The sequence below is a fragment of the Pseudorasbora parva genome, chromosome 8, assembly GCF_024679245.1.
Source record: "Pseudorasbora parva isolate DD20220531a chromosome 8, ASM2467924v1, whole genome shotgun sequence".
In the NCBI taxonomy this organism is placed as follows: Eukaryota; Metazoa; Chordata; class Actinopteri; order Cypriniformes; family Gobionidae; genus Pseudorasbora; species Pseudorasbora parva.
Window position 1 is genome coordinate 40,671,960 of NC_090179.1, and position 24,535 is coordinate 40,696,494.

The following is a 24,535-nucleotide window of genomic DNA, read 5'->3' on the forward strand; positions in this document are numbered from 1 at the left end:
ATCAGAGCGTAGTGTAAAAGTTATGTCCCAGTATGTAGTGTATGTTGTAGGTTATGTTACTAGTTTTTTTGGGTTGGGGGGTAAAATAAATTAAAAAGTAATGGATATCTATTGAAATAGTTTTCTTTAATAGTTTACTTTTTTTAAAAAATACTTTATGGTCATAAAGCCTATTGTGTTTCTCTCTCTCTCTCTCTCTCTCTCTCTCTCTCTCTCTCTCTCTCATATATATATCTTTACTCTCTTAAAAAATGCTGAAGGAAATCTTACATTGACATTTATGTGACGTGTAGAGTGAAGCAACTTTTAACTTGATTGTAAATGTGTTTTCCTCTAGATGCATGTTAGTGTCCTTAAGAAAGGTGAAAGCATAAAAATAAATCAATGCAGATCATGTTGTGATAAATATCACTGCCCTTTTTGTGAGACCTGGGTCTACAAACCAAGAGAGCTGTACAGTGTTGCAAAACATGTTGAGCATCATCTGCAGACAGCTATCGAGGAAGATGGTGTGTGTAGTGCTTGAACATCCATAAACATATTCCTTTGTGTTTTTATATATGCATTTTACAATGGTTGTTTACATTTTCAGATTTCATCATCATCAGGTGCAACTTAAAATGCAGAGATGATTCACATTTTCATTGCTTTTACTGTTCTGCCACTGTTCTGCGCAAGGCACAATTTAAAATACATCTCACAAATTGTAAGCAAAAGAAGGAACAAATTCAATCTTCACAAAGAACTGCAGCACCCTTACTTCAAGTTGAATCTCAGCCTTCACCAAGTGAACCACACACGTTTGTGTCTTCTACACCCATTAATCATCCATCTCAAAGCCAAGTCCTTAAGATACAACCCCTTCCATCTCCTCTGAGTACCAACCAACGTCTATCTTCAGGGTCGGATCTGTCAGCACCCTTACTTCAAGTTGAACCTCAGCCTTCACCAAGTGAACCAAATACATGTGTGTCTTCTACACCCATTAATCATCCATCTCAAAACCAAGTCCTTAAGATACAACCCCTTCCATCTCTGAGTACCAACCAACGTCTATCTTCAGGGTCTGATCTGTCAGCACCCTTACTTCAAGTTGAACCTTCACCAAGTGAACCGCAGACTTTTGTGTCTCCTAAAGATCATGTCCCAAGTGGTTCAAAACAAATCAGAGTGAAATGTATTCACTGTGGAATTGAACTTAACAAGAAAAACCTACGCCTCCACATTCGAAGAAAACACACAGAAGTGAAACAAACAATTACATCTGAACGCCACTTTCTTAGCCAGTGCATTGACAGTGACAATGGTATTTTTGCTGTTCAAAAATCTTTCTTTGGGCCATCACTGCCAATACATGTGCAGAAGAGGACATGGGGGGCAAACCACAGAATCAAGTGTGAGGTAGACCAGTGTAACACAAACACTGAATTTGCATTTCGAAGTGGTTTGAAGGCGTTTGAATGCGACCATATTAAATCCTTGGCTTACTGTCCTCGAAGCACTGATGACACTATCATTCTAAATGAAGAAGTACTGAAGGAGATGGTAGAACAAAAGTGGTTCGGAGAAGACAGAAAGAAGAAGTGCATTGAAAGGCAGCGGACCGCAAGTATTTTAGGTGTGCCACTCTCAGTGGAGGTGACAATTGCTGGACCCTCATCAAGTAAATATATTTCAGTGTATGAGCCCAAAATGTCGTATTATAGCCGGCTTGGAAGAGTAATTGTTGGTTATGATTCCAAAAAAATCAGATGGAGTTGCCCATGTAACAAGACAAAACAGTCATGTGTGCACAAAGCGATTGCCAAGTGGCACTTATTTCAAACTCAGAAGTCCCTTTTTAGAAAAGTAAGGACCACAGAAAGGACTGATCCCATCCACAAAACAGAAGTTCAACAAGATACACAATACCCACCTAATGAGGCAGGCATAAAGAAAATGGTGCTGTATTTATTGACAGAAAAACTACTTCCTGCAGACCTGCCAAAGGAGCTCATAAATGGCCTTCAACCGAAGTGTGAATTCCCACGCAGCCTAGTTCCACAGGAAACTTTTTGCTCACAATGCAAGGGCAAACAGATGCTAAGTGAGCCAATCCTCATAACATCAAGAGCGAGGATTTTGACCTTCACAGGTATGGAGGGATTTTTCAGTCAGATTATAAACTAAAAGTCTAAAACTAAAAGTCTTAAACCAAAACTAAAAATCTAAATTTGAAACTTAAAGTCCAAGTCGAAAATGAATTTGGTATTTAGGATTGGGCATTTGGAATTTAGGATAGGGCATTTTCTATTTAGGATTGGGCATTTTCTATTTAGGGTTGGGCATTTTCTATTTAGGGTTGGGCATTTGGTCATTTAGCCATTTAGGATTGAGGATTGGGGATTTGGGGATTTAGGATTGGGAATTTGGTATTTAGGATTGGGCATTTAATCATTTAGCCATTTAGGATTGAGAATTGGGGATTTAGGATTGGGCATTTGAGGATTGAGGATTGGGGAGTGTATGCAAATTAGGAGGCGTGGCCCAAATACTGGAGGCTGGGTTTGAAATAGCTGGTGCGCAGATGCATCTTATGGACAGCAGAGGGAGCTCCCAGTGCTAAGGAGCACACTTTAATGAAACCAAATGGAGCGAGTGAGCGGCTTGAGCGAGGACTGTGCGATAACTTCAACTTAATGACAGCTTTGTAGCATTTGTGGCCTCAAACACAAAGTCACCAGTGAAAGGAGTGCTATCGGTCTGACGACGAGAAAGCAGCAGACAGTGCAGCAGGTAAGATGCTAACATTAGCTACTAGTTATATAAGCTGATATTGCTAATATGCTTTAGTAGGGAATTATTATATTGGGACATGCTGCCTTGTTTTTTAAACTGCGGTTCACCCCTCTGACATTAGTAGATACACTCCTTTCCCATTGCCACTAGATGGTCTTGTTTATGTTTTTTTTTCTTTTTTGCTATATAGCCTATATACATTTTATTAAGATTGTGAGAGAAAAGAAATTAGGCTTGTTCGACTTGAACGCTGCACACTGCAAGACCTATCGGTTTATGACATCAAAGTACTGCGATGCAAAAGCATAAGGAGCGTCTACTCTCTTTGATGTCATATGTTGTGTGTGTATGTATGTATACGTTAAGACGATGTCAGTCAGAGCATAATATAGCAATATATTGCGGTCCTTTTTACACTGCACAAAAACACAAAAACCCTGCTGTTACATCGTCACTGGCCTTCATGATTGCTTTCCTAACCTTGTTTTTATATATATATATATATATATATATATATATATATATATATATATATATATATATATATATATATATATATATATATATATATATACACACATACATATACATACATACATTGTAATTGTTAACTTGTGTGCTGTACAATGTGCTTGTTAATATGGAGACACTTTATAAATGCAAGGTGGCAGGAATAACCCCTTCGTAGTTCCTCCGAGTTATGATTTTTGGGCTCCATGGATTGGTGTCAACACAAGAAAATCTGAAATGGTGTTGAACACTGAATTTGCGAAAATTCAGAAAACCAAGCCATGTGACATGCTTGATCTTGACATAACTGAAGAACGACTCGGAGATGAGCTCTTCAAGATGAAGGTGAGATCCTAGATAATACTTTTTAAATAAAGTAGTCAATGCTTTTGATTTATGGCATAATGATGATGTAGGTTGAAGCCATACGGAAACTCTGCAAAGAATGTGGTTTGGAGTCTAAAGGATCCAAGATGGACCTTGTGTTGCGGTTGAGAGAGGAGATGCAAAACCGTGCCTCATACGACAAGGTGCTTCTGGTAAGTGTATATATATATATATATATATATATATATATATATATATATAAAATGTAACATTTGATTTAAGTTATATTCTTTACAATTGATGGATAACAATAAAAACATAAAGGGTTCAGTATGCTTAATACTACAATCGTTTCCAACATGAGTACATTTCCAACTATAGTTATGTTTCTAAAAGTTTATGCAATTTTCATAGACTACTACATAACACTTTATTGTACTTTCTACTGACTATTTCTTTCTTTTTTTTTTAGGTGGATGGGCAGTAATTACTTGTCCCTGTGGAGTAGTATACTCGATTAAATTTAACATTAGAGCAGAGTCTCCAAGAGACTTTGCGGATTTGCTTTTGTCATGGAAGCACTTTCCTAATGTTTCAATATATGATTTTGCCAGAGGGCTAGCAACACACACTAACCTTCGTGAACCAGAGACTATACCTTTTAGCCCTCATGAAGGCAGACTTGCAGAGCCAACCCCTGAAAACATTCAGCTGGCGAAAGAGAACAAGTTCACTGTAAATCTGCCCTGGTTAAACGTTAAAGAGATGGAAAATGATCCCACCTGCCATCCTCTAACTGGTTCTTCTAAGCATTATGTTCTGTATGACCGCTTTCACGAATGTAACACAAAAGACCCAAAAGATGTCCTCAGAAGAGTTGACTTAGTCCCTGAACTAAGTGGGTGGTTAAATACCCAAACGGCCGAACAACTCTTTGCTGGCATGCGGAAAAATAATTACTTTATGAACATGCTTACACCTTCAGCACATGTATTCTTAATGCGCAACATCATCCACCACTACAACAATTCACAGAATGAACGTGTGAAAGAAAACCTCCGAAAAATTGTGTCACCAAATGATCAGCTGATATTAAATGATAATGGCCAAGTTGTTGTAGGTAAGATTTCTCTTATTACTATGTTTTTTGTGTATGTGTTTTTTTTTTATTGTGAGAGCATTAATGTCTGTCTGTCTGTCTATCTATCTATCTATAGGCACACCTCCAGAATCTGTTCAAATTGATGTGAGACCCTCAGGAGACACACCTGAGCACGAGAGACCCTCAGGAGACACACCAGGGCATGAGAGACCCTCAGGAGACACACCAGGGCATGAGAGACCCTCAGGAGACACACCAGGACATGAGAGACCCTCAGGAGACACACCAGGGCATGAGAGACCCTCAGGAGACACACCAGGGCATGAGAGACCCTCAAGAGACACACCAGGACATGAGAGACCCTCAGGAGACACACCAGGGCATGAGAGACCCTCAGGAGACACACCAGGACATGAGAGACCCTCAGGAGACACACCAGGGCATGAGAGACCCTCAAGAGACACACCAGGACATGAGAGACCCTCAGGAGACACACCAGGGCATGAGAGACCCTCAGGAGACACACCAGGGCATGAGAGACCCTCAGGAGACACACCAGGGCATGAGAGACCCTCAGGAGACACACCAGGGCATGAGAGACCCTCAGGAGACACACCAGGGCATGAGAGACCCTCAGGAGACACACCAGGGCATGAGAGACCCTCAGGAGACACACCAGGGCATGAGAGACCCTCAGGAGACACACCAGGGCATGAGAGACCCTCAGGAGACACACCAGGACATGAGAGACCCTCAGGAGACACACCAGGGCATGAGAGACCCTCAGGAGACACACCAGGGCATGAGAGACCCTCAGGAGACACACCAGAGCATGACCAATGTATGCATGTAATTAAAAAAAAAGTAATGTGATGTTAATCCAGATCTTTTTTTTTAAATAAATTTATTCTCACTTTTGTGCTCCTCAGTCCCTATTAAGTGTGCCACGGTGGGTATCACTGCGCTGTGCCATGTGCAACCAAACAAGGCATGCTGGAACAAGTCACCCAGTAGAGTCCAGCTGAAGCAGGTTAGTTTATTTTTTATTACTGTTAGGTTTCTTTTATTATTTTACAACTAATAAAAAGAGACATACTGTAGTACTTCACTATTATTTTCATAGCTGAACCATGCCTTAATGGAGAAGGGACCAAAAAGTGAATTTTTGGCTTCTTGTGGAACCACAGTCCTCACCAGGAAGGATTTCCGTACTTTAGGCCATCTTCGTTATGTTGAAGCAACAGTGAGAAGCAGCAAACATACTTCTGTATTTTACATTTTAAAACATACTGCACAGTACAGTAGTATGGGGTCCTTGAATGTTATTGGACATATTTTAAAATGCATTTCTTTTAATGTTAACAGATTTTGAATGCATGTCTTTCAGCTGTAAAGGATATTGCACACTTTCAGGTAATGCAAATTATTACCTTGATCATATATTTTGTATGCATAAAATAGGTGTAAAAATAGGAGTGTGGTTCCTTATTTAATTGTTGCACTTTTACTTAACAGGGCATAATGGTCCATGTTTTCAACTCATATGTGACAGTGACTTGGTTGCCACCCTTATTTGCTGACCCAATGTCTAATGTTCCTGTGAGTATAATTGTAAGACTTTGTAATTGAGGCATTAAAAAAGCCCTTTAAAAATATATTTATATTCTAAATATTATATCTTTTTTTTAATATTTATTTTTTTAAGGAAAATCTAGCAAGTCATGATTTCATTCTGCTGCCTTCCTGGACGGGAAATCATTGGATGATCTGTGTAGGTCTCAAAATATTTTTTTAGTTAAAATATTCATAAAATGTTTATATGTTCTGTTTAGTTGAAAACATTTAAAATGTAAAGCAAAATGCTAGCTCTTGACAGTTGATGTCAAAGTTACACTGTTTTAGATCATGAAGCCAAAAAAAAGAAAGATATTTTGGCTTGATTCCCTCTGCGGACGTGGCTTCAGCGATTCCCGTTACATGAACATTTACAGGTCTTGCAAGTGAAATGTTCAGAGTTCATGAGTTCAGGGTTATGGTAGTTCTGTTTTAAACCATATATCCCCATTTTGGGTTGCTATTTGTTTCCCTTTTCTATCTTAATTTATTAATTAATTCAGATTTTGTGTGTTTATTTGATTGTCTGTCTGACCTTAGGCCCTGTAAGAATATCAGAGCTTTTTAAAATTGGTTTATACTTTCAGAGTAGGCTTTGTCAAGCACCCATATAAGTTTGTATTAACATACTCCATTTGTCCTTTTTGTGTTTTAATATCACACTTCGCAGACAACTAGCAAAACGTGTAAATCCTGGGACGTGGAGGGAGTACAGCTGTGACGACATTGCAGTAAGCAGCAACCATTCTAAGCATAACAGTCCTACATGCTTTTGATGCATTAGCTGTTAACACTTCTATTTTTTAATTCTCAGGGCATTCCCAGACAACATCACTCAAATAATTGTGGATTGTTTGTGTTGATGGTAAGTCAGCGTTGTAACCTAAGTCACACCATGAAAATATTATAAATGTCCTACATCTGAAAGATTGTGCATGTTTTATAATGAATACAAAATAATTTTAGTATACTATTGTGCATTTCTTGTAATGTCTGCTCTAATTTGCTTCAATTCATATCGTAGTACGCACTCTACGTTGTAATGGAGGGGCGTTTTGATTTCAATGAAGTAAGCTTTCATTTTCAAAAACTTATTTTGAAATCCAGTTAACAATAGCTAATCAGTGTTCTGTTTTACAGAGTGACATGCTGACAATTAGACGGTGGTGGTGCATGCTACTACTGAATAATTACCCTTTAAAGTAAGTAGATCAAGTTGTACTGTATGTCAAATGTTGTCAACTTAACTGTGAACATAGCTTTCCAGCATTAAAAAAGTAGCTTTTTAAAATAAATACTAATATCCATTAAACATCAGTCTACCTAAGTGGATCTTGGGGATGTCATTAAGTACAAACTGTCTTCATGACCTCTTTATATTTTAAACATTTGAAGGTCAGACGCTGAAAGAAAGGAACTCCTGAAGAAGAGAAGAGCGGAGAGGGCAGGTATGGATTTCACTTTTTATTTTTTAAACAGCACAAATAACAGGGTTTTGAAATTAATTCTATTCCTATGTTTACTTTCTAATTTAGAGGTGATGGAAACCCCATTGCCTGTGGATTACATGACCAAGGTAAGTACAGTATAAACAACTATCAATCTATCAGTTTTATCTTTTTAATATATCTTATGTAAAGTTAAATTTTGGACTAACTGTTGGCTGTTTTGGACAGATGCCACCTGAGATCCTGTGGCAGATCCTGATGGGAGTTGTCATAGATGATGGCGATGTGGCTTACCTGAGGCTTTCGCTGACATGCCAGATTTTCAGGGACATTGTCAGCAATCCCAAATTCAAGGAACAGGCGCACTTTATATGGCTGGACAGTATGTCCGTCTCTCTGACTATCTGTCTTTAATGTCTGTCTGTCTTTAATGTATGTTTATCTGTCTGCTTTTAAAACTATTTAAAACTTTCAGGCTAGGCTTTCTCAATCTAAAGTTTGTCTTGACAATTTTATCCTCTAGTTTGTTGTTCATAAAGTAAATGTTTTTACAGACAAATCCAATAACACTAAAGCATATTTTTTTCTAACATCTTCCTATAATGAACTTAAAAATACTTAAAATATTGTCCTTGTATGACCCTGTACTATGTTAATGCATTTCTTCATAATGACTCAATATTGTTTGTTCTGTATTTTATCTAATTTAGGTGTTGTGAACTGGTGTGCTTTTTCGACACAATACAAGCAACAGTTTCGGGTGTCCTACTCGGTGACTAGGTGCTTGCACTGCTCTGCACTGTTCAAGGACTGCCCACCCGGGTATGTTGGCGACGGCAGGAGGGGAGTCCTGCGAGGATTTTATTCAATTAAGGACTTTGAGGGCTATTGCTCTGTTGACTTTATATATTGGGTATATACAATCACACATACTTACATGATATAAAAAATTATACTGAGTGTGATAATCTGTATGTGCGTAATTCTTATTTTTATTTTTCTATATTTGTAAAAGAGAGATCTGCTTTGTTTTTAAATAAAAGGTCACTAATCAATGTTATCAGTTTTTTTAGATTTTTTTTAGTTGGTATGATATACAGAGACTGAAAATGCACCCTATGTAGTCAGTTTAACTTCAAACTACTTTATTGGCATAAATATTTTGCATGCAGTATTGCCAAAGCGACGGAAACTGTCCAAAAATGTAATACACAAAAATAAACAAACCATGACAGGATAAAATTAAATAAGTACATAAGGTGCCATTACAGTAATACTGCAATATACACAGTGAAGTGCAACAGAATGTGAAAATAACCTTTAAAATAAAATACTACAGACACATTAAAGATACTCCATAATTCCTTATTACATAATTTTACCTCAAATGACATGGTCAAAACCATGGATATGTGTAGGCTACTCCTATATATATTTTTTTAATTCTTAGAATCTATATAACCATGTTCTTGTTGTGTTTGTATTGTATATGTGAACTGGAAGCTTCGGCACCTAGAAAAATTCCTTGTGTGTAAACACACATGGCAATAAAGCTCTTTCCGATTCTGATAAAGCTATTTCTTAGGCGTTTTTAACATTTTGACATTTTATTAACTTTTCGCATGCGTTTTATAGACGTGGGACGTCACACAAGACGCCAAATCACGTGACAATACCGCGTGACTCAAATAGGACACGCATGCGCTGTCACCAAGTTAAAGCGCATGCGTTTTAAAGACATTCAATACGTAACAAACGTGACGTATATTCGTGACGTCAGCGCGCTACAGTCTGCAGCGAGGGGTATCTCAGGTCCGAACCAAAGTTTGTGTTTGGACATTTGGTTCTTTTTGGTTTGCTTTCACATTGCAGTTATGTCAGCGCACCAAATAACTTTACATGACGCACTGGCGTCCTGTCGTCATCATCTATGTGGCCTGCATCTGAACATTGATTGGTTTGTTAGCGGACGTGCGTCTGACGTCAGTGTGTTGTCAATTCAGCGGCTAACTTTGACAGGAATGAATGAACAGATACATATCGTTGCCAATAATGTTAATATTATGGCATTACTATCTGCAGCACCAACTATACTCGAGGCAAATTCACCAAATGAACATCCTCGTTATGCAAACATTTTATCGGCGCCGACAGGAAAGGAGGAGCTCCTAGAAGATAGGCTTTTTAACCAAACAATGTATTTTATTTTATAGCCTATTTATGTTTAAATATTATAATGTTATTTTTAAATTTCATCTAGGCTATATTGATTATGAAACGTGCACAGATATGCAAAGACATCGAGTCAGAAATAATTTTGACCACTTCATTAGATTTGTTTTGTAGAAAGCTTTATTTTGTATCTTAATTTTAATAAATGTTTCATCATTTGCCTGAATTTAATAAATAAGCTTAAATAAATAATATAGCAGACATCCCGTGACGGAGTGATCATTTGTGTTGCACATGAACTGGAGCGGTCTCATAACTAAACTGAAACTCATATAGTCAAGCAGAGCACGCCGTTCACGCGAGCTGACATGACTACACAAGCGGTTCTGTTTAAAATGCTGCGCGATCACTGCTGCTCACGTGTGCTGTGAGTTTAATCTGTGTTTTTTCACTAATCCTACACCAGAACTTCCTGTAAATGGTCTGAAAGTCCGAACTATACAGAAAATGCTTTCACACAAGAAACGAACCGAATTAACCTTTGTTCTGTTTGGTCCGGACCGAGACTACCTCTTGACGTCGGACCAAATTTAGTCTGTTTGGTCCAGACCGTGGTGCGAGGGAGGTTTCACACCTGTAATTTTGGTTCGTACCAAACTGAAAAGTCTGAAAATCCGGACCAAACAAGGTAGGTGTGAAAGCACCCTAATATGTTCGTTAGTTGGACTGTCTTACTCGTGTACTATCTAGTTGTTCACAAAAACGGTTTGTGTTTTTGTGATAGAAGGGATTACTTTTTCATTGAATATTCGACCTGGATTAGATACACAGAGATTCTGCCATAGCCGTTGATGCCTCTGGGTTTATGTATGTGTAGGGCGGCGCTATCAAAATAGGAGCGAGACCTTTTTGGGCGTAGGGGCGTGTTTGTTTTGGTGATTTGAAATATCAACAACGGTTACCAGATAGCTCTTACCCCACCTTTAACTGAACTCAGCTTAATAATGTTTACAACTTAATGTTTGATTTAATCAATACATAAGAATTTTTATTTTGCAATCATGCATTTTTTTATGTTTATAGTAAACATGTTTACACTGTAAAAAAAGAAAGAAAAAAGTCTCCAATTGAAAATTTTCTAGTGACTGATCACATCTAAAAATTTTCAGTTGGCCGAATTGAAATTCTGTGAATTGATGCAATTTAATTCACAGAAATTCAATTCGGCCAACTGAAAAATTTAGATGTGATCAGTCACTAGAAAATTTTCATTTGGAGACTTTTTTTTTAACAGTGTAGGGCTGTCTCATTAAAAAGTCCCAAAGCACCGTGAAAACCAGGGATGAACCAAATTAACCAGATAATCTTAAACTAATGTAGGTTAATTGTTGTCAAAAAATTTAAATATGCATTAAATAAAAACTTAAAGCTAAATTTAAGAAGCTAAAGTTCTGCTATATTTTGCATTGTCACTTTCACATAGACTAGGCTATTTCTCATTACAGTTTTTCACTGAGACATAAATAGTCATGAAAAAATATTAACGTAAAAGAAATGGTGAAATAAAACAACTCTGTTCAGATATCTGGTCTATTTGTACATTATCATTATTCATGATCTCATATATAAACATGGTTTTGTTGGTCTAGCTAGTCGTCCTGTAAAGCCGGTTTCCTTGTATTGGAGATACAATTTTTAATATAATACTTAAATGCGGTTTAAAGACAGACATGTTTAAATATTTGTAAACTGTGTTGACGCACGCACGCACGCACGCAACATTTCTGGTTTTCTATGACATCCAAACGATTTTTGCCATCATCATCTGAACATTTGGACAGTCAACAAAATTCAGAATGGCAGAATATATGCTCTCGTCTAGTACATTTGATTTAAAAGTTCAAAAGCTAAATAAAAGCTAAACTTTGAGAACTTTGTGACACTATAGAGTTTAAGTCACAGACCCTTGATCTGTTGTTGACAGCACAAGTTTGTAAAAGTTTAAAAAAAAGAAACAAAACAAAATATAGCTGCAAGCAGCCATTATTGGGGGCCAAGCGCAAATAAGAAGACAAGACATGCCAGCATGGCTGGAAGTGTCAAACCAACTGCAACAATGAGCCATTAAAGACTTATTTAGTTGATTTTAGGCAAAATAGCAGTACAATTTGAAATACAGTTAATAATAATGATTTAATGGTTTATCACTTTCGACCAATAGGTGGCACTGTTACAAAACTAATGCGGCGTAGTCAGACTGAGATGTCAATGACACATGCAAAGTTTGGTGTCAATATGTCAAAGCATTGCAGAGATACAGCCTCAAGAGTCATTTTTGCATCATGGCTCAACTCTGTTGCAGTGGTATATGAAAACTGTTTTGTCTATCAACATGAAATCCATAACTATGTGTCAGCATGGTCTGAAGACGATATGGTTGAATTTAGGTGAAAATCTGACAAACTTGCTAGGATGAGTTTAAAAATGTAGGTTTTTAACAAATAACAAGATGGAGGACAGATAGGTTTGCAAAATATGGCAAAATTGGTATCCATGTTCTCGGCATGAGCCAATTAATGTATTATGACCAGTTTCATTACAATGGGCTAATTTAATCAAAAATGATTAGCATTTTTGTGCATTTTATTACAACTTTTGACCACAAGGTGGCGCTGCCCTGAAACTTTTTGAGTACCTTCAGGACATGGAGCAGAAGACACAAACCGAGTTTTGTAACGATACGCTAATGCATTCGTAAATTATAGCATTAGCATTTTAAACCATAATACTGCATTGAAGTCAATGGGAATTTCATGTTTTGTTTTATTATAGCGCCACCAAGTGGCACAATCCCACCATTTTTTTAATGTGTCCTCAGAGTGAGCCCATACATATGTGTGTCAAGTTTGGTGAAAATATCTCATTTTGTTTTGGAGTTATAGACATTTATAGGAAAAAACACGTAAACAATGACTGACACCTGACTTTGATTGGATTTTACTACCCCTTACTATCAATATTTTGAGATTTGGGCATTAGCCTACAGCTATCGACCTATGTTTCTGAACTTCTGACGCTGGTTTTGACTCGATCGGACTAGCGGTTTCGAAGATATCAGCAAATGTTTTTTAAGCACTAAATTATAACGCTGGTATCGTTGGACTCGGCAAGGATTCAGGAGACCAAAAAAGTCACTCCCATTAAAATATGTCAACCACACCGAAAGTTATAGGCGTTTGAAGAAAAAAAATCCACTAGGTGGCGCTGTTTCGAAACTTCTCAGGCTACTTCAGGGCATTGTGGTGATGACCCATACCAAATGGACTAAATGGTAAATGGACTGCATTTATATAGCGCTTTTATCCAAAGCGCTTTACATTTTTGCCTCACATTCACCCATTCATACACCGACAGCGATGTCAGCCATTTAAGGCGCCATCCAGCTCGTCGGGAGCAGCTGGGGTTAGGTGTCTTGCTCATGGACACTTCGACACTTGGTCAGGTGGAACCGGGGATTGAACCACCAACCTTTCGGTTTGTAGACAACCTACATGAACCACTGAGCCACTGCCGCCCCAGTGCATTTATATAAATGCAGTCCATTTGACCCATACCAAGTTTCATAACAAAGCGTTCATAAAATACAGCATTTTAGCACATAATTCAAAATGGCCGACATCCAAAATGGCCGACATGGTAAAATTGAATATCAGTCGACTGGGCATGACGCCCTGAATCTAATGAGACCAATTGATGATTTTTGGATAAATGGTTAAGAAGTTATAATCAAAAATAGGCATTTTTTTGTATCTCTGGACCAGTAGGTGGGGCTGCGCCGAAACACTGCATGCTGCCTCAGGTCATGCTTGTGTTGACACGTACCAAGTTTGGTTTGAATACGACAAAGCGTTGCGGAGATATTGCCTTAAGTGTGTTTTTGCAAACGTTACGTAAAATATTTTATGCTCCGCCTCCAGGTGTGTTAGCACTGTTGGATCCGACCTTGAGTTGACAGCCATGTTATCTCGGGTATCCGCGGGCCTCGGGCTGGTGTGGAGCTCCGCTCTGTCACGAGTGCTAGCGGTTGGGCGATTGTTTTTTTGGGGGGGGGTGGCAACCGACAGCTGCGGGCCCCGCCCCGAATGCCATTTCGCTCCTGAAATGCATGAGGAGTGCACGTGGTCCGGGAGATCCTTGTGTCTTCCCGTGGTCTCCTCCGCCTTCTCTGCCCTCAATGGGGTCGCGGCCTAAGGCTACACTGGGGTCCCTCCTCCCCCTCCCCCACTACGGTGTCCACGGAGTGCTTTGATGTGAATTGTGCTGTGCATTTATAAATTTTGTTTTGTAAATGCATTATTATTGACGCTGATCTGGCTCCATAGGTAACTTCATACTGATGCACGTTGCTTTGTTCAATGAGCAATACATTTGCTATTGCCTATGCAATAACATGTTTGTTTGTAATTGTGCTGTGTTAAAAGCAAACAGTCTATTAATTACGAAAACTCAAATATAAGTAAATAAAACAAAAATAAACATTGTTTCAATTTACTCTAAAGTATACCCCCTTTTTAAAGGCAATTTAAAGCTATTGTCCATAATTTTTTTGTGTTCAAGATTTACAAAATAATAATACAATGATAACCGTGTTTTTGTCTTACCCTGAATCATTATGGTACACTTATAATGAATGAGTGTTTATATTGGAACTATTTCAGGCCAGACAGGTAGGTACCGGACTGCAGCTTTAAAATAAATAAGCACATTTCACTAAAAATGTTAAATTAAGCAAAGTGAGTATTTCAACTTTTCAAATCAATTCCTATTAAAGTTAAGCTTCCAATCCATAGGCATGATCTTAAAATGCGCCAGACTGAACACGCGCTGTGAATGTTTGCCACGCCTGCGATTAGCTCAGCTGATCTCAGCTATTTGATCTCGTGGTGAATGTAATCTGACTGCTCGCTTGGCTCACTCACATTATATTGAACAGACACAATCAGTTTTTATTTGTTGTGTCTTTTCTCTAACTGAACTAAATGGTTTTATTACTATGAAAATGAACACAGCGGTAGAGGCGGTGCCACGGTGGGCAAGTGATCCAGTAGTTCCGTAGCGGTGGCTTTGGGAGTGACCTCGTTGGGCAGCGAAGCAAGTGCATTCTGGGAGTTGTTGTTTTTCATCCACATGCGCCAAAAATGTGTATGTGTGTGTGTGTGTGTGTGTAAGAGTCTGCAAGAGTCCACATAATAAACTGCTAATAGACAAAGGAAACATGCATGATTATATTTTATTAGACACAGAACATGTGTTTAACAATAGTCATTCATGTTTGGTGAGTATTAATTCTGATTTCTTATGTTTGCTTGTTATGAAGGGCAAATCATTCATTAATACGGCCCACACGTTTGATCATTGACAAAAGTGTTTTCTGGAAATAGAAAAGTAGTGATTTCTTTTTAGGCAGACAGAAAGGAATCACCTTCCCAGTGTTTTTCTCCACACAATTCTGACACTGCATTACTTTATTGATGATGTCACACCGATAAAGAGGCACTTTAGCATGAATCAGTAGGAGATCTTTTTCCATATCCTTCCTCCATTTGTCCTTCTGCCAGATCTTTTCAAAGACAAAAACATTTGTTGTCTCTTTTGGGTTATTCTTCCAGTTTGAAAGCCCATCTAAAATATTGTCTTTGCTTTGAATGCACTTCGTCACATAAGGTGAGTTGTACGAATAGAAAAATGCACAGCTATTCTTATCTGCCTTTGCTAGAAGTTTGTCCATTGGAGAAATGCCTAAAGGATAGAGCAGAACATGCTCAGCGTGTTCCTTTTCTTGAGTTGGCCGTGCAGCAATGACATTTTGTGAATTTGTGCAGAGCACACATGTCTGTTTGTTTTCGAGAAGATCTTTTACATGTTTTGCATCCTCCATTTTAAATACAGTCTGGATATAAAATTTTTCATCTGTACACTTATCCAGTGGGACAGTAATCGCTATCGCATACTGAGCTCAAATTCCCTTCTGGGTCTTCGGCTGGACGCTGGAAGACATTACATAACATAAGATTATCACCCGATTCCTTGTGCCTTTTTATATTCATAAACTCAACACTTTTTACATCCATTTTTAATTTAAAACTAATTATGTTGATTTCAATTAATTTGAAACAGACCTACTTAACCCTAACCCTTTCCATCAAAATACTGGATCATTCTAGCAAGGACGGCAGGGTTCACGTCGCCCTGAATGTTTTGAACACACAGATGAAGCAGGCAGAGGATGACGACACACTTCAATGATGCCTGAAGAAAAAACATCAATCATTTCAGAACAAAACTTGAGTTATTTTCATGCAGGAGATGATCTGAAGCATCCGTGTTTAAAAGTTGAAAAGAAAGTTTACTTATTGAATTGAAACTTACCATTGAGACTGCTTGAATTATGAGGAAACGGACGCTTTTATTTTCAGATCTGAAGCTCTGTTGTTTCTCTTCTGATGATAAGGAGGAAATGAAGCACATATATAGACCCAAATGTAAGTTTATAATTAACAAATCGGATTCGTCAATTTACATTGCAAACATTTGGTTTACTGTTGAGAGATAAAGTGAGTACATAGGTCAGTTCCTAAACATTTTCACCCAATAAGACCTGAATATGACATTGAGACTCACCAAAGAGTTATCAAATTATCATGCAGTCAATACAAATATTTCATAAAAATAACAACATAAAACATTAAAAACTGTGTCTGCAAATAATTCATATTTTCAAAAATACCCCAAAAATAGTGGCATTTAGGGTGGCCATTTCCATAAAACAAAAAGGGGGATTCGTTGCGGCATTTAATAGGGCAAGAATAATTATATAAAACTCTGGTGTACTCGCAACTGTGTGTTAATCATATTGATGCTATCATGATACAGTGATTCTGAAATCACAGAAATACATACATAAACAAATAATGAGTGCGGACAAATAAATAAATATATTTATATAAATACAAATTTATATAATACACACAAATCCGGACTGTCCGGCCAAAATTCAGACGTATGGCCACCAGGGTTCTAAATTAACTTTTTTGATCACCAGCCAATCAGAATTTTTACCAGCCAAATGTTTTTCGGTGAAAATAAGAGAAATTATGAGTGCCACTAAATGCATTTGATTATTTTATTAACATTGTTGGCATGAAAAACACACACACACACACACACACACACACACACACACACACACACACACACACACACACACACACACACACACACACACACATATATATATATATATATATATATATATATATAATATCAAACATTTAATTTCAAGTTTGGGATCAATCTATCCATCTATCTAATCTATCTATCTTATCTAAAGCACACATCTTCAGAACTCTTCTTCTTCAGTGGTGTCTTCAGAATCTGAGTCATCCTCTGTTCCTTTGGTTTCATGTTTGCGCACAAAGTCAGGCCTCCAGTTCACTGGAGGCATCATGATGATCAGATGCTGACTCTGACAATGTAGATGAACTGGGACCAGAAGTCAGGAAATGTTCATGAGGCAGATCCTATTGAAAATTAAGTGTCAGCGATAGTATCACTTCCACGGACTGCTTCGGCACAGCCTGTGGTTTCATTCCAAAACTAAAAGGTGGAGGTGTTAAGTGCTCACATAGAGAGACTGAGATACCCTGAATGTACCATTAAGCACGGTTTAGCCCATAAGGTTCACCTAGGAGGTATAAGTTGTATACATTTTGGCAACACAATTGTAAACACAATTGTTAATCTAATGATTGTAATGTTCAATCACAGTTGTTTTCTATTTCTGGTTTCATGGTCATGCAAAAAATATTGAAGAGTAACAAAAAAGAAAAACAAGAAAAGATACACCTTCTGAAGTGTATGTAACATCTCTATTGAAGTGGGTAAAATGACATTATGTGAGGAGGAATATGTGATATATGCACTTAATGTCTCTATGCACTAGATGGCGCTCTAGCACTCCACTTGTATGTTGTACCAATGCATGAAGAAGCTGAGTTCCTCAGTAAAGACACTAGAGTTATCAGGGCACTTGTCTCAGTGTATTATTTATGTTATATAAAAGAGATAAGATAAGATAAGGCATTCTCAATGCCGGCATCTCCACACTTATAACATTTAATTTGATTATTTTCTGTCACACACCGATAAAGATGCACACGGTTATTAAAGGGGGGGGGTGAAATGCTGTTTCATGCATACTGATCTTTTTACACTGTTAAAGACTTGGAATCCCATACTAAACATAGACAAAGTTTCAAAAGTTAAGGTGGACGTTTGATGGGAGTATTTCTTTGTCAAAAATACTACTTCCAGTTAGTCATACGTTTCGGCAAGTTTTTTTCGATCATGGGTCCACTTGATGTTAAAAGGTCGGAATTTCCTTGTATGGGCCGTACGGACAATTCTACCGGAAGAGCGTGAGAGAGAGAGAGGGAGAGAGCGAAAGCAACAGGCTATGCCCATCAAAGCGCTGGCTTGTAGGCTGCGCTGCACAGGTGATGTGACTTCAAGAAATTAACAATGTCACCAAAAAAGTGCGTTTTTGGTTGCCAGACCAAGACAGTCCTGTACAGATTGCCAAAAAACCCCACGTTAAGGCAACAGTGGATGGAATTTGCTTTTCCGGATCAGCAACTGAGTTGCGCAAAGGTTTATGTCTGTTCACTGCATTTCGGTGCCGACTGTTTCATAAACAAGGCCCAGTTCGACGCCGGATTTTCCCGATCGCCTAATGCTGAAGGATGGAGCAGTCCCAACGATAAAGGTCCCAACGTTAGAACCGCAGGCGGTGAGTAAGACTGATTCAAATGTCTGTGTTTTTGCCTAGTCCCATCAAGTAGCCCAAACATGATCACGTATAGTTAATTGATCAATGGAGCATGCGATGTGTAGTGCGTGTACATTTGTTTAGCTGGCCACTATATGTGTAACTTTATGTTTGTGTATTGTAAAAGCACTCCAAACAACAATACACAAAGAGGGGGGAAATATGTTGAACTAAATAAGCACGCTTCTTCATTCAAATGCGCTACTATTCCGTGTCTTTCTATGTAAACACTAGCCTGCCGTGCAAAACCAGTCCGCTTACTACAATTGTCTACACAAACCACGCGTAAACACACACACACACACACACACACACACACACACACACACACACACACACACACACACACACACACACACACACGTGCACAGCATTTACGTTGTGAACTGTTGAACACCAGTTTGTAATTACTTCCAATTTAAATTGTGAAAACTGACCAAAAAACAGTATAGAAGTATTAACTCATTTTGCATTCCAAGTCTTCTGAAGTCATACGATATCTTCTTGTGAAGAACAGAGTTGATCTTAATGTTTTAGTCGTTAAAATGATGATCGCGCTCCTTTGCGAAAAGAAAACACACACGCACTGGTTCATTAAAATAGTGGTATCTGAAGATCTGGGTTTTGTGTTTAACTGCAATTAAATAAATTTAGAAATGAGCCTCTCCCCAAGTTAGTGTCTTTTGGAAGGTCCCCTAGACATAATAGGCCATATTTATTGGTGAGAGGGCTACAGAGACATACACACACACACACACACACACACACACACACACACACACACACACACACACACACACACACATATGCAATTTATAGTACATATATTATAAAGGTATAATATATGTATAAATATAATAATTTGTGACGCGTGTTGGCAAAATGAGTCGGAATGCGCACAGGATAATTTCAAACTACAGCAAAACAAGTGAAAAATTACCGTTTTGGATGATTTTGAGGTTTTCACAAAAATGGGTTAATAAGCCCTCATCTAGCGATCCCATTAGGCAAAAGAGTTTTATGAACAATATGAGGTGCAAATAATTCTTTAACATGTCAAAGTTTGATGATTAAAGGTGCACTATGTAGTATTTTGGCAGTAAAATATCCAAAAGACACCATGCAGGCCAGTGTTATATATTTTGTTCAGTTGAGTACTTACAATATCACAAATGTTTCCAACTATTTGTAAATTATGAGAAAATTGCTATTTTAACCAATGAGCCGGGACGTGTTAGCATAGGAGTCGCCTGTCGATTGCGTCATATCACTCAGTTTCCGGTTTTATCCTGTAGAAGCACAGAATAACATCATAACATTGTTTTAAACACACTTAAATGTATCTGATATGATAAAAAGAGCTGCATCACCCAGGGACGTTTCTAAGATTTTCATTTTAGGGGGGCTGAAGCTCCCCTTAAAAGGGCCTAGCGACGCCCATGGCATCACCTCATACCAATGACCGGAAAAGCAGAAATAGTGCGCGCGCCTGGCGACTGTGTCCCGCCATAATAAAAGCCCCGGTATTTGCGAGTCGGGTGTTTGTGTAACAATCGCTCCAGAAACCGTGCTCAGCTCCACAACACTCGGCCCTGCTCTGCTTCACACTACAGTAACGTTAATAACCGCATTCATGAATGTGATTTCTGCAACCCAGGCTCAATGGAAATACGTGACTCTGCCTACATTTTTGCAACACCCAAAATATGTACCTCCAGGTACGTTTACCTGCACTTTTTGGGTGAAATGTCCACCGGAGGCGCTAAGTGGTAATATTTTTTCTCCATTCCCAGACTGATCTCATGAAATGGTGTATGTATGACACGCCAATTCGTATGCCATTTTGGCGTGCTGTCAAGACGCATAATCGCTTTTTAGCGTGTTTATCAGCGCCGTTTCATTCTAACCCCCTACACTGCCCCTACCCCTAAACCTACCCATCACACACACACACTGCCCCTAAACCTACCCATAACACACACACACACACACAGCCCCTAAACCTACCCATCACACACACTGCCCCTAAACCTACCCATCACACACACACACACACACACACACACGCACACACACACACACACACACACACACACACACACACACACACACACACACACACACACACACACACACACACACCCCTAAACCTACCCATCACACACACTGCCCCTAAACCTACTCATAACACACACACACACACACACACAGCCCATAAACCTACCCAAAACACACACACACACACACACACACACACACACTGCCCCTAAACCTACCCATCACACACACACACAGCCCCTAAAACTACCCATCACACACACTGCCCCTAAACCTACCCATCACACACACACACACACACACACACACACACACACACACACACACACACACACACACACACACACACACACACAGCCCCTAAACCTACCCATCACACACACACACTGCCCCTAAACCTACCCATCACACACACACACACACTGCCCCTAAACCTACCCATCACACACACACACACAGCCCCTACACTTACCCATCACACACACTGCCCCTAAACCTACCCATCACACACACACTGCCCCTAAACCTACCCATCACACACACACTGGTCCTAAACCTACCCATCACACACACACAGCCCCTACACCTACCCATCACACACACAGCCCCTACACCTACCGTATTTTCGGCACTATAAGGCGCACCCGATTATAAGGCGCACCTTCAATGAATGGCCTATTTTAAAACTGTTTTCATATATAGGGCGCACCGGATTATAAGGCGCATAGAATAGCTTAGAAACTACTGCAGTCAAACGTTGGACTGGGTTTGCGTTATGCATCCACTAGATGGAGCTGTGCTAAAGGGAATGTCAACAAAACAGTCAGACAAACTGACTATTCGCACGGAATTAGTATTATCTGGGGACCTCTGGTGATTTGTAATAATTGCAGAGGTTGTCTGTGATCTTAATCCCGTGCAAATCGGCCATGTCTGTAATTTGTAAAGCAAAAATTCCCCCGCAAATTACCTACCATATTTCGCCGAACACTAAGTCCTGTGATAATATTAGTCCCGTGCGAATTGGCATCTCTGTGATTTGGCCAGGATTGGGCGGATCGTATATCATTTTTGCAAGGTTTTTTTTTCCTGTGCGTGTGGTGGTTACAAAAAATAAATGCATAATAAATGTTGGAAAAAATGTATTTTACATTGTGTATTAACTTCTGTGACGATTGATGTTCCCTGCTCAGCCTTGAATGAATGATCGATCGATTATTTGATTGTTTTTCCCTTGGGAGTGTTCACCTGCAGGGGGAGGGGGCGCGCTGCTCAGACAATACACAGACTCTGATGGTGAAGCAGCTGCAGCTCCGTGTCCTGTGTTTTGTTAATAATTATATCTCCCCTCATCAGGTATGAAACACAAATTCAATAAGAGTATGTTCTTTACATGTCAGAATTACGATAAATGTAAAGTATGTTGTTTAAAGTGTAAAAATGAGTTACTGTTAAAGAGGGTGTAAAAGTTTGCGTCGAGTTACGTCTGTATTGCATGTGCTAGTTATGCATTTCATGCTAATGATGGAGAACATGTGGCCTCAGAAAGAGCATGCTTTTCGAGTGAAATGACAAATGTAATGTGTTTTGGATAAATAAGGCAACAGTTATGAGTTATGAGTTGCAGTTTACTGTGATTTAAAAGGAAATCCAATTTTTATTCAAGTGTAAAACACAAGAAAACGTTTATGATGCTATGTATAACTTTATATACGAGTAATATTGTTATAAATGTATATTATATTATATATGTTAATTTGTGGACTCAATAGTCAAGGTAAACTGAGTATAAGTGATTGTATTCTTATATTGTGACTTGATGCTCTGTAATTCATTGACATAATAATATTTGAACTCTTTTAAAATGTTTATAAAGACAATACACAGACTCTGATGGTGAAGCAGCTGCAGCTCCGTGTCCTGTGTTTTGTTAATAATTATATCTCCCCTCATCAGGCGGTGAGGGTACTACATGCGCATATTTATCAATTATCTTTCACGAAGAATGGAGGCTGCATTCATTATGCGCACCGTTATGAATTCCCGCACGGATTATACTTTCACTTTTGAATGAGTACCAATTTGGGAGCAAATTGCTTGAATGGTGTGTTTAATATTAACATCAATACTATTCTTAATGAAAAACATAACAATAGAACAGTACAATGACAAGCTCGCTTAAATGGGCGCTTTTACATTTAGCTTTGAAACTCAATCTTCCGCCGTATATGAATGAAATCTGACTCCTGCCGCTGGTCTGTGCTCAGTTCAGTTTTTAATTGTAGCGTGTTCTCTAACTGAACGAAACAATTTGTATTACTATAAAACTATCAAAACGATATCGATACGACTGTTTATGATTTCATACAGCTATAACGAAAAAACATTTACAAGTAATGACATCATATCCGGGAGAAGTCAGTAAAATCGAGTAAAATTACAGGGTCTGCTTATCACGTGCGAATGTGCCACTGCCACGCAAAACTCAGATGTGGGGGAGAAATTTCTAAATCACAGAAATCCCAGATACTAATCCCCTGCGAATATTGCTTAAGTCAAACTTTATTAAGCGTTCTGACAACTCCATTCACTCCCATGGTAACGTTGTTCAAACGTTGATGTGCATATTAACAATATCTCCCAGCCTTGGTAATCTTTTGGCAGTTGCTGCGAGACGGTAGTACGTTTGCGTATGGAGAGATTACGTCTTTTCATAAAACGAAAGCACCAAGAAGGACCGCCTCGAAATTCATTGATGTTCATGCCCCATAGTAGTGCTGTTGCCTTCATTAAAATAGTGACTGTAGAGACCGGACGCGAGTTTTTATTGGTTTTTCATACTGAAACATTTTGACTGAGCGCCTTGATCCATATATAAGGCGCTCCGAATTATAAGGAGCACTGTCGGTTTTTGAGAAAATTTAAGGCTTTTAAGTGTGCCTTATAGTGCGGAAAATACGGTACCCATCACACACACACTGCCCCTAAACCTACCCATCACACCTACACTGGCCCCTACACCTACCCATCACACACACACACAGCCCCTACACCTACCCATCACACACACACAGCCCCTACACCTACCCATCACACACACACAGCCCCTACACCTACCCATCACACACACACAGCCCCTAAACCTACCCATCACACACTGCCCCTACACCTACCCATCACACACACACTGGCCCCTACACCTACCCATCACACACACACAGCCCCTACACCTACCCATCACACACACAAAGCCCCTACACCTACCCATCACACACACACACTGCCCCTAAACCTACCCATCACACACACACAGCCCCTACACCTACCCATCACACACACACTGCCCCTAAACCTACCCATCACACACACACTGCCCCTAAACCTACCCATCACACACACACTGCCCCTAAACCTACCCATCACACACACACACACTGCCCCTAAACCTACCCATCACACACACACTGCCCCTAAACCTACCCATCACACACACACACACTGCCCCTAAACCTACCCATCACAAGAAACATTCTGCAATTTTACATTTTCAAAAAAACAATTTAGTATGTTTATAAATCCATTTACCTTGTGGACACACATATTCAGACACATTTTGAACGCGTATCTCTTCCCTAAACC

General features: G+C 39.0%; 4 protein-coding genes across 4 annotated transcripts; 3 read left to right on the top strand and 1 right to left on the bottom strand.

Moving 5' to 3' along the window:
- The first annotated feature begins 305 nt into the window (after nucleotides 1–305).
- Nucleotides 306–2,687, top strand: LOC137085312 (uncharacterized). Its single transcript, XM_067451864.1, has 2 exons — nucleotides 306–509; nucleotides 593–2,687. The coding sequence occupies exons 1-2, from the start codon at nucleotides 338–340 to the stop codon at nucleotides 2,167–2,169; spliced, it is 1,749 nt and encodes a 582-aa protein (XP_067307965.1). The 5' UTR covers nucleotides 306–337; the 3' UTR covers nucleotides 2,170–2,687.
- Nucleotides 2,688–3,692: 1,005 nt separating this feature from the next.
- On the top strand, nucleotides 3,693–5,493 carry LOC137084544 (uncharacterized). Its single transcript, XM_067450833.1, has 5 exons — nucleotides 3,693–3,700; nucleotides 3,754–3,827; nucleotides 4,088–4,735; nucleotides 4,833–5,427; nucleotides 5,475–5,493. Exons 1-5 carry the CDS (start codon nucleotides 3,693–3,695, stop codon nucleotides 5,491–5,493), a joined length of 1,344 nt encoding a protein of 447 aa, XP_067306934.1.
- A 26-nt stretch (nucleotides 5,494–5,519) lies between these two features.
- On the top strand, nucleotides 5,520–8,725 carry LOC137084545 (sentrin-specific protease 1-like). The gene is made up of 15 exons (XM_067450834.1): nucleotides 5,520–5,558; nucleotides 5,647–5,747; nucleotides 5,841–5,960; nucleotides 6,083–6,130; nucleotides 6,233–6,316; nucleotides 6,423–6,488; nucleotides 6,620–6,708; nucleotides 7,002–7,062; nucleotides 7,146–7,196; nucleotides 7,356–7,400; nucleotides 7,472–7,533; nucleotides 7,727–7,779; nucleotides 7,867–7,907; nucleotides 8,008–8,161; nucleotides 8,490–8,725. The coding sequence occupies exons 3-15, from the start codon at nucleotides 5,856–5,858 to the stop codon at nucleotides 8,723–8,725; spliced, it is 1,095 nt and encodes a 364-aa protein (XP_067306935.1). The 5' UTR covers nucleotides 5,520–5,558; nucleotides 5,647–5,747; nucleotides 5,841–5,855.
- A 6,497-nt stretch (nucleotides 8,726–15,222) lies between these two features.
- Nucleotides 15,223–17,415, bottom strand: si:dkey-96g2.1 (uncharacterized protein LOC795315 homolog). The gene is given in 3 exon segments (XM_067450835.1): nucleotides 15,223–15,998; nucleotides 16,148–16,260; nucleotides 17,347–17,415. Coding segments are annotated over 3 exon segments (846 nt in total). The 3' UTR covers nucleotides 15,223–15,334.
- Between the last annotated feature and the right edge of the window lie 7,120 nt (nucleotides 17,416–24,535).

Bases quoted from the DNA above. Each gene is read 5' to 3' on its own strand.
- LOC137085312 (XM_067451864.1), top strand. From the start codon at position 338: ATGCATGTTAGTGTCCTTAAGAAAGGTGAAAGCATAAAAATAAATCAA. The intron at 510-592 runs GTGTGTGTAGTG...TTACATTTTCAG, and splicing joins GACAGCTATCGAGGAAGATG to ATTTCATCATCATCAGGTGC.
- LOC137084544 (XM_067450833.1), top strand. The intron at 3,828-4,087 runs GTAAGTGTATAT...TTTTTTTTTTAG, and splicing joins CATACGACAAGGTGCTTCTG to GTGGATGGGCAGTAATTACT. The intron at 4,736-4,832 runs GTAAGATTTCTC...ATCTATCTATAG, and splicing joins TAATGGCCAAGTTGTTGTAG to GCACACCTCCAGAATCTGTT.
- LOC137084545 (XM_067450834.1), top strand. From the start codon at position 5,856: ATGGAGAAGGGACCAAAAAGTGAATTTTTGGCTTCTTGTGGAACCACA. The intron at 7,401-7,471 runs GTAAGCTTTCAT...TCTGTTTTACAG, and splicing joins GGCGTTTTGATTTCAATGAA to AGTGACATGCTGACAATTAG. The intron at 8,162-8,489 runs GTATGTCCGTCT...TATCTAATTTAG, and splicing joins GCACTTTATATGGCTGGACA to GTGTTGTGAACTGGTGTGCT.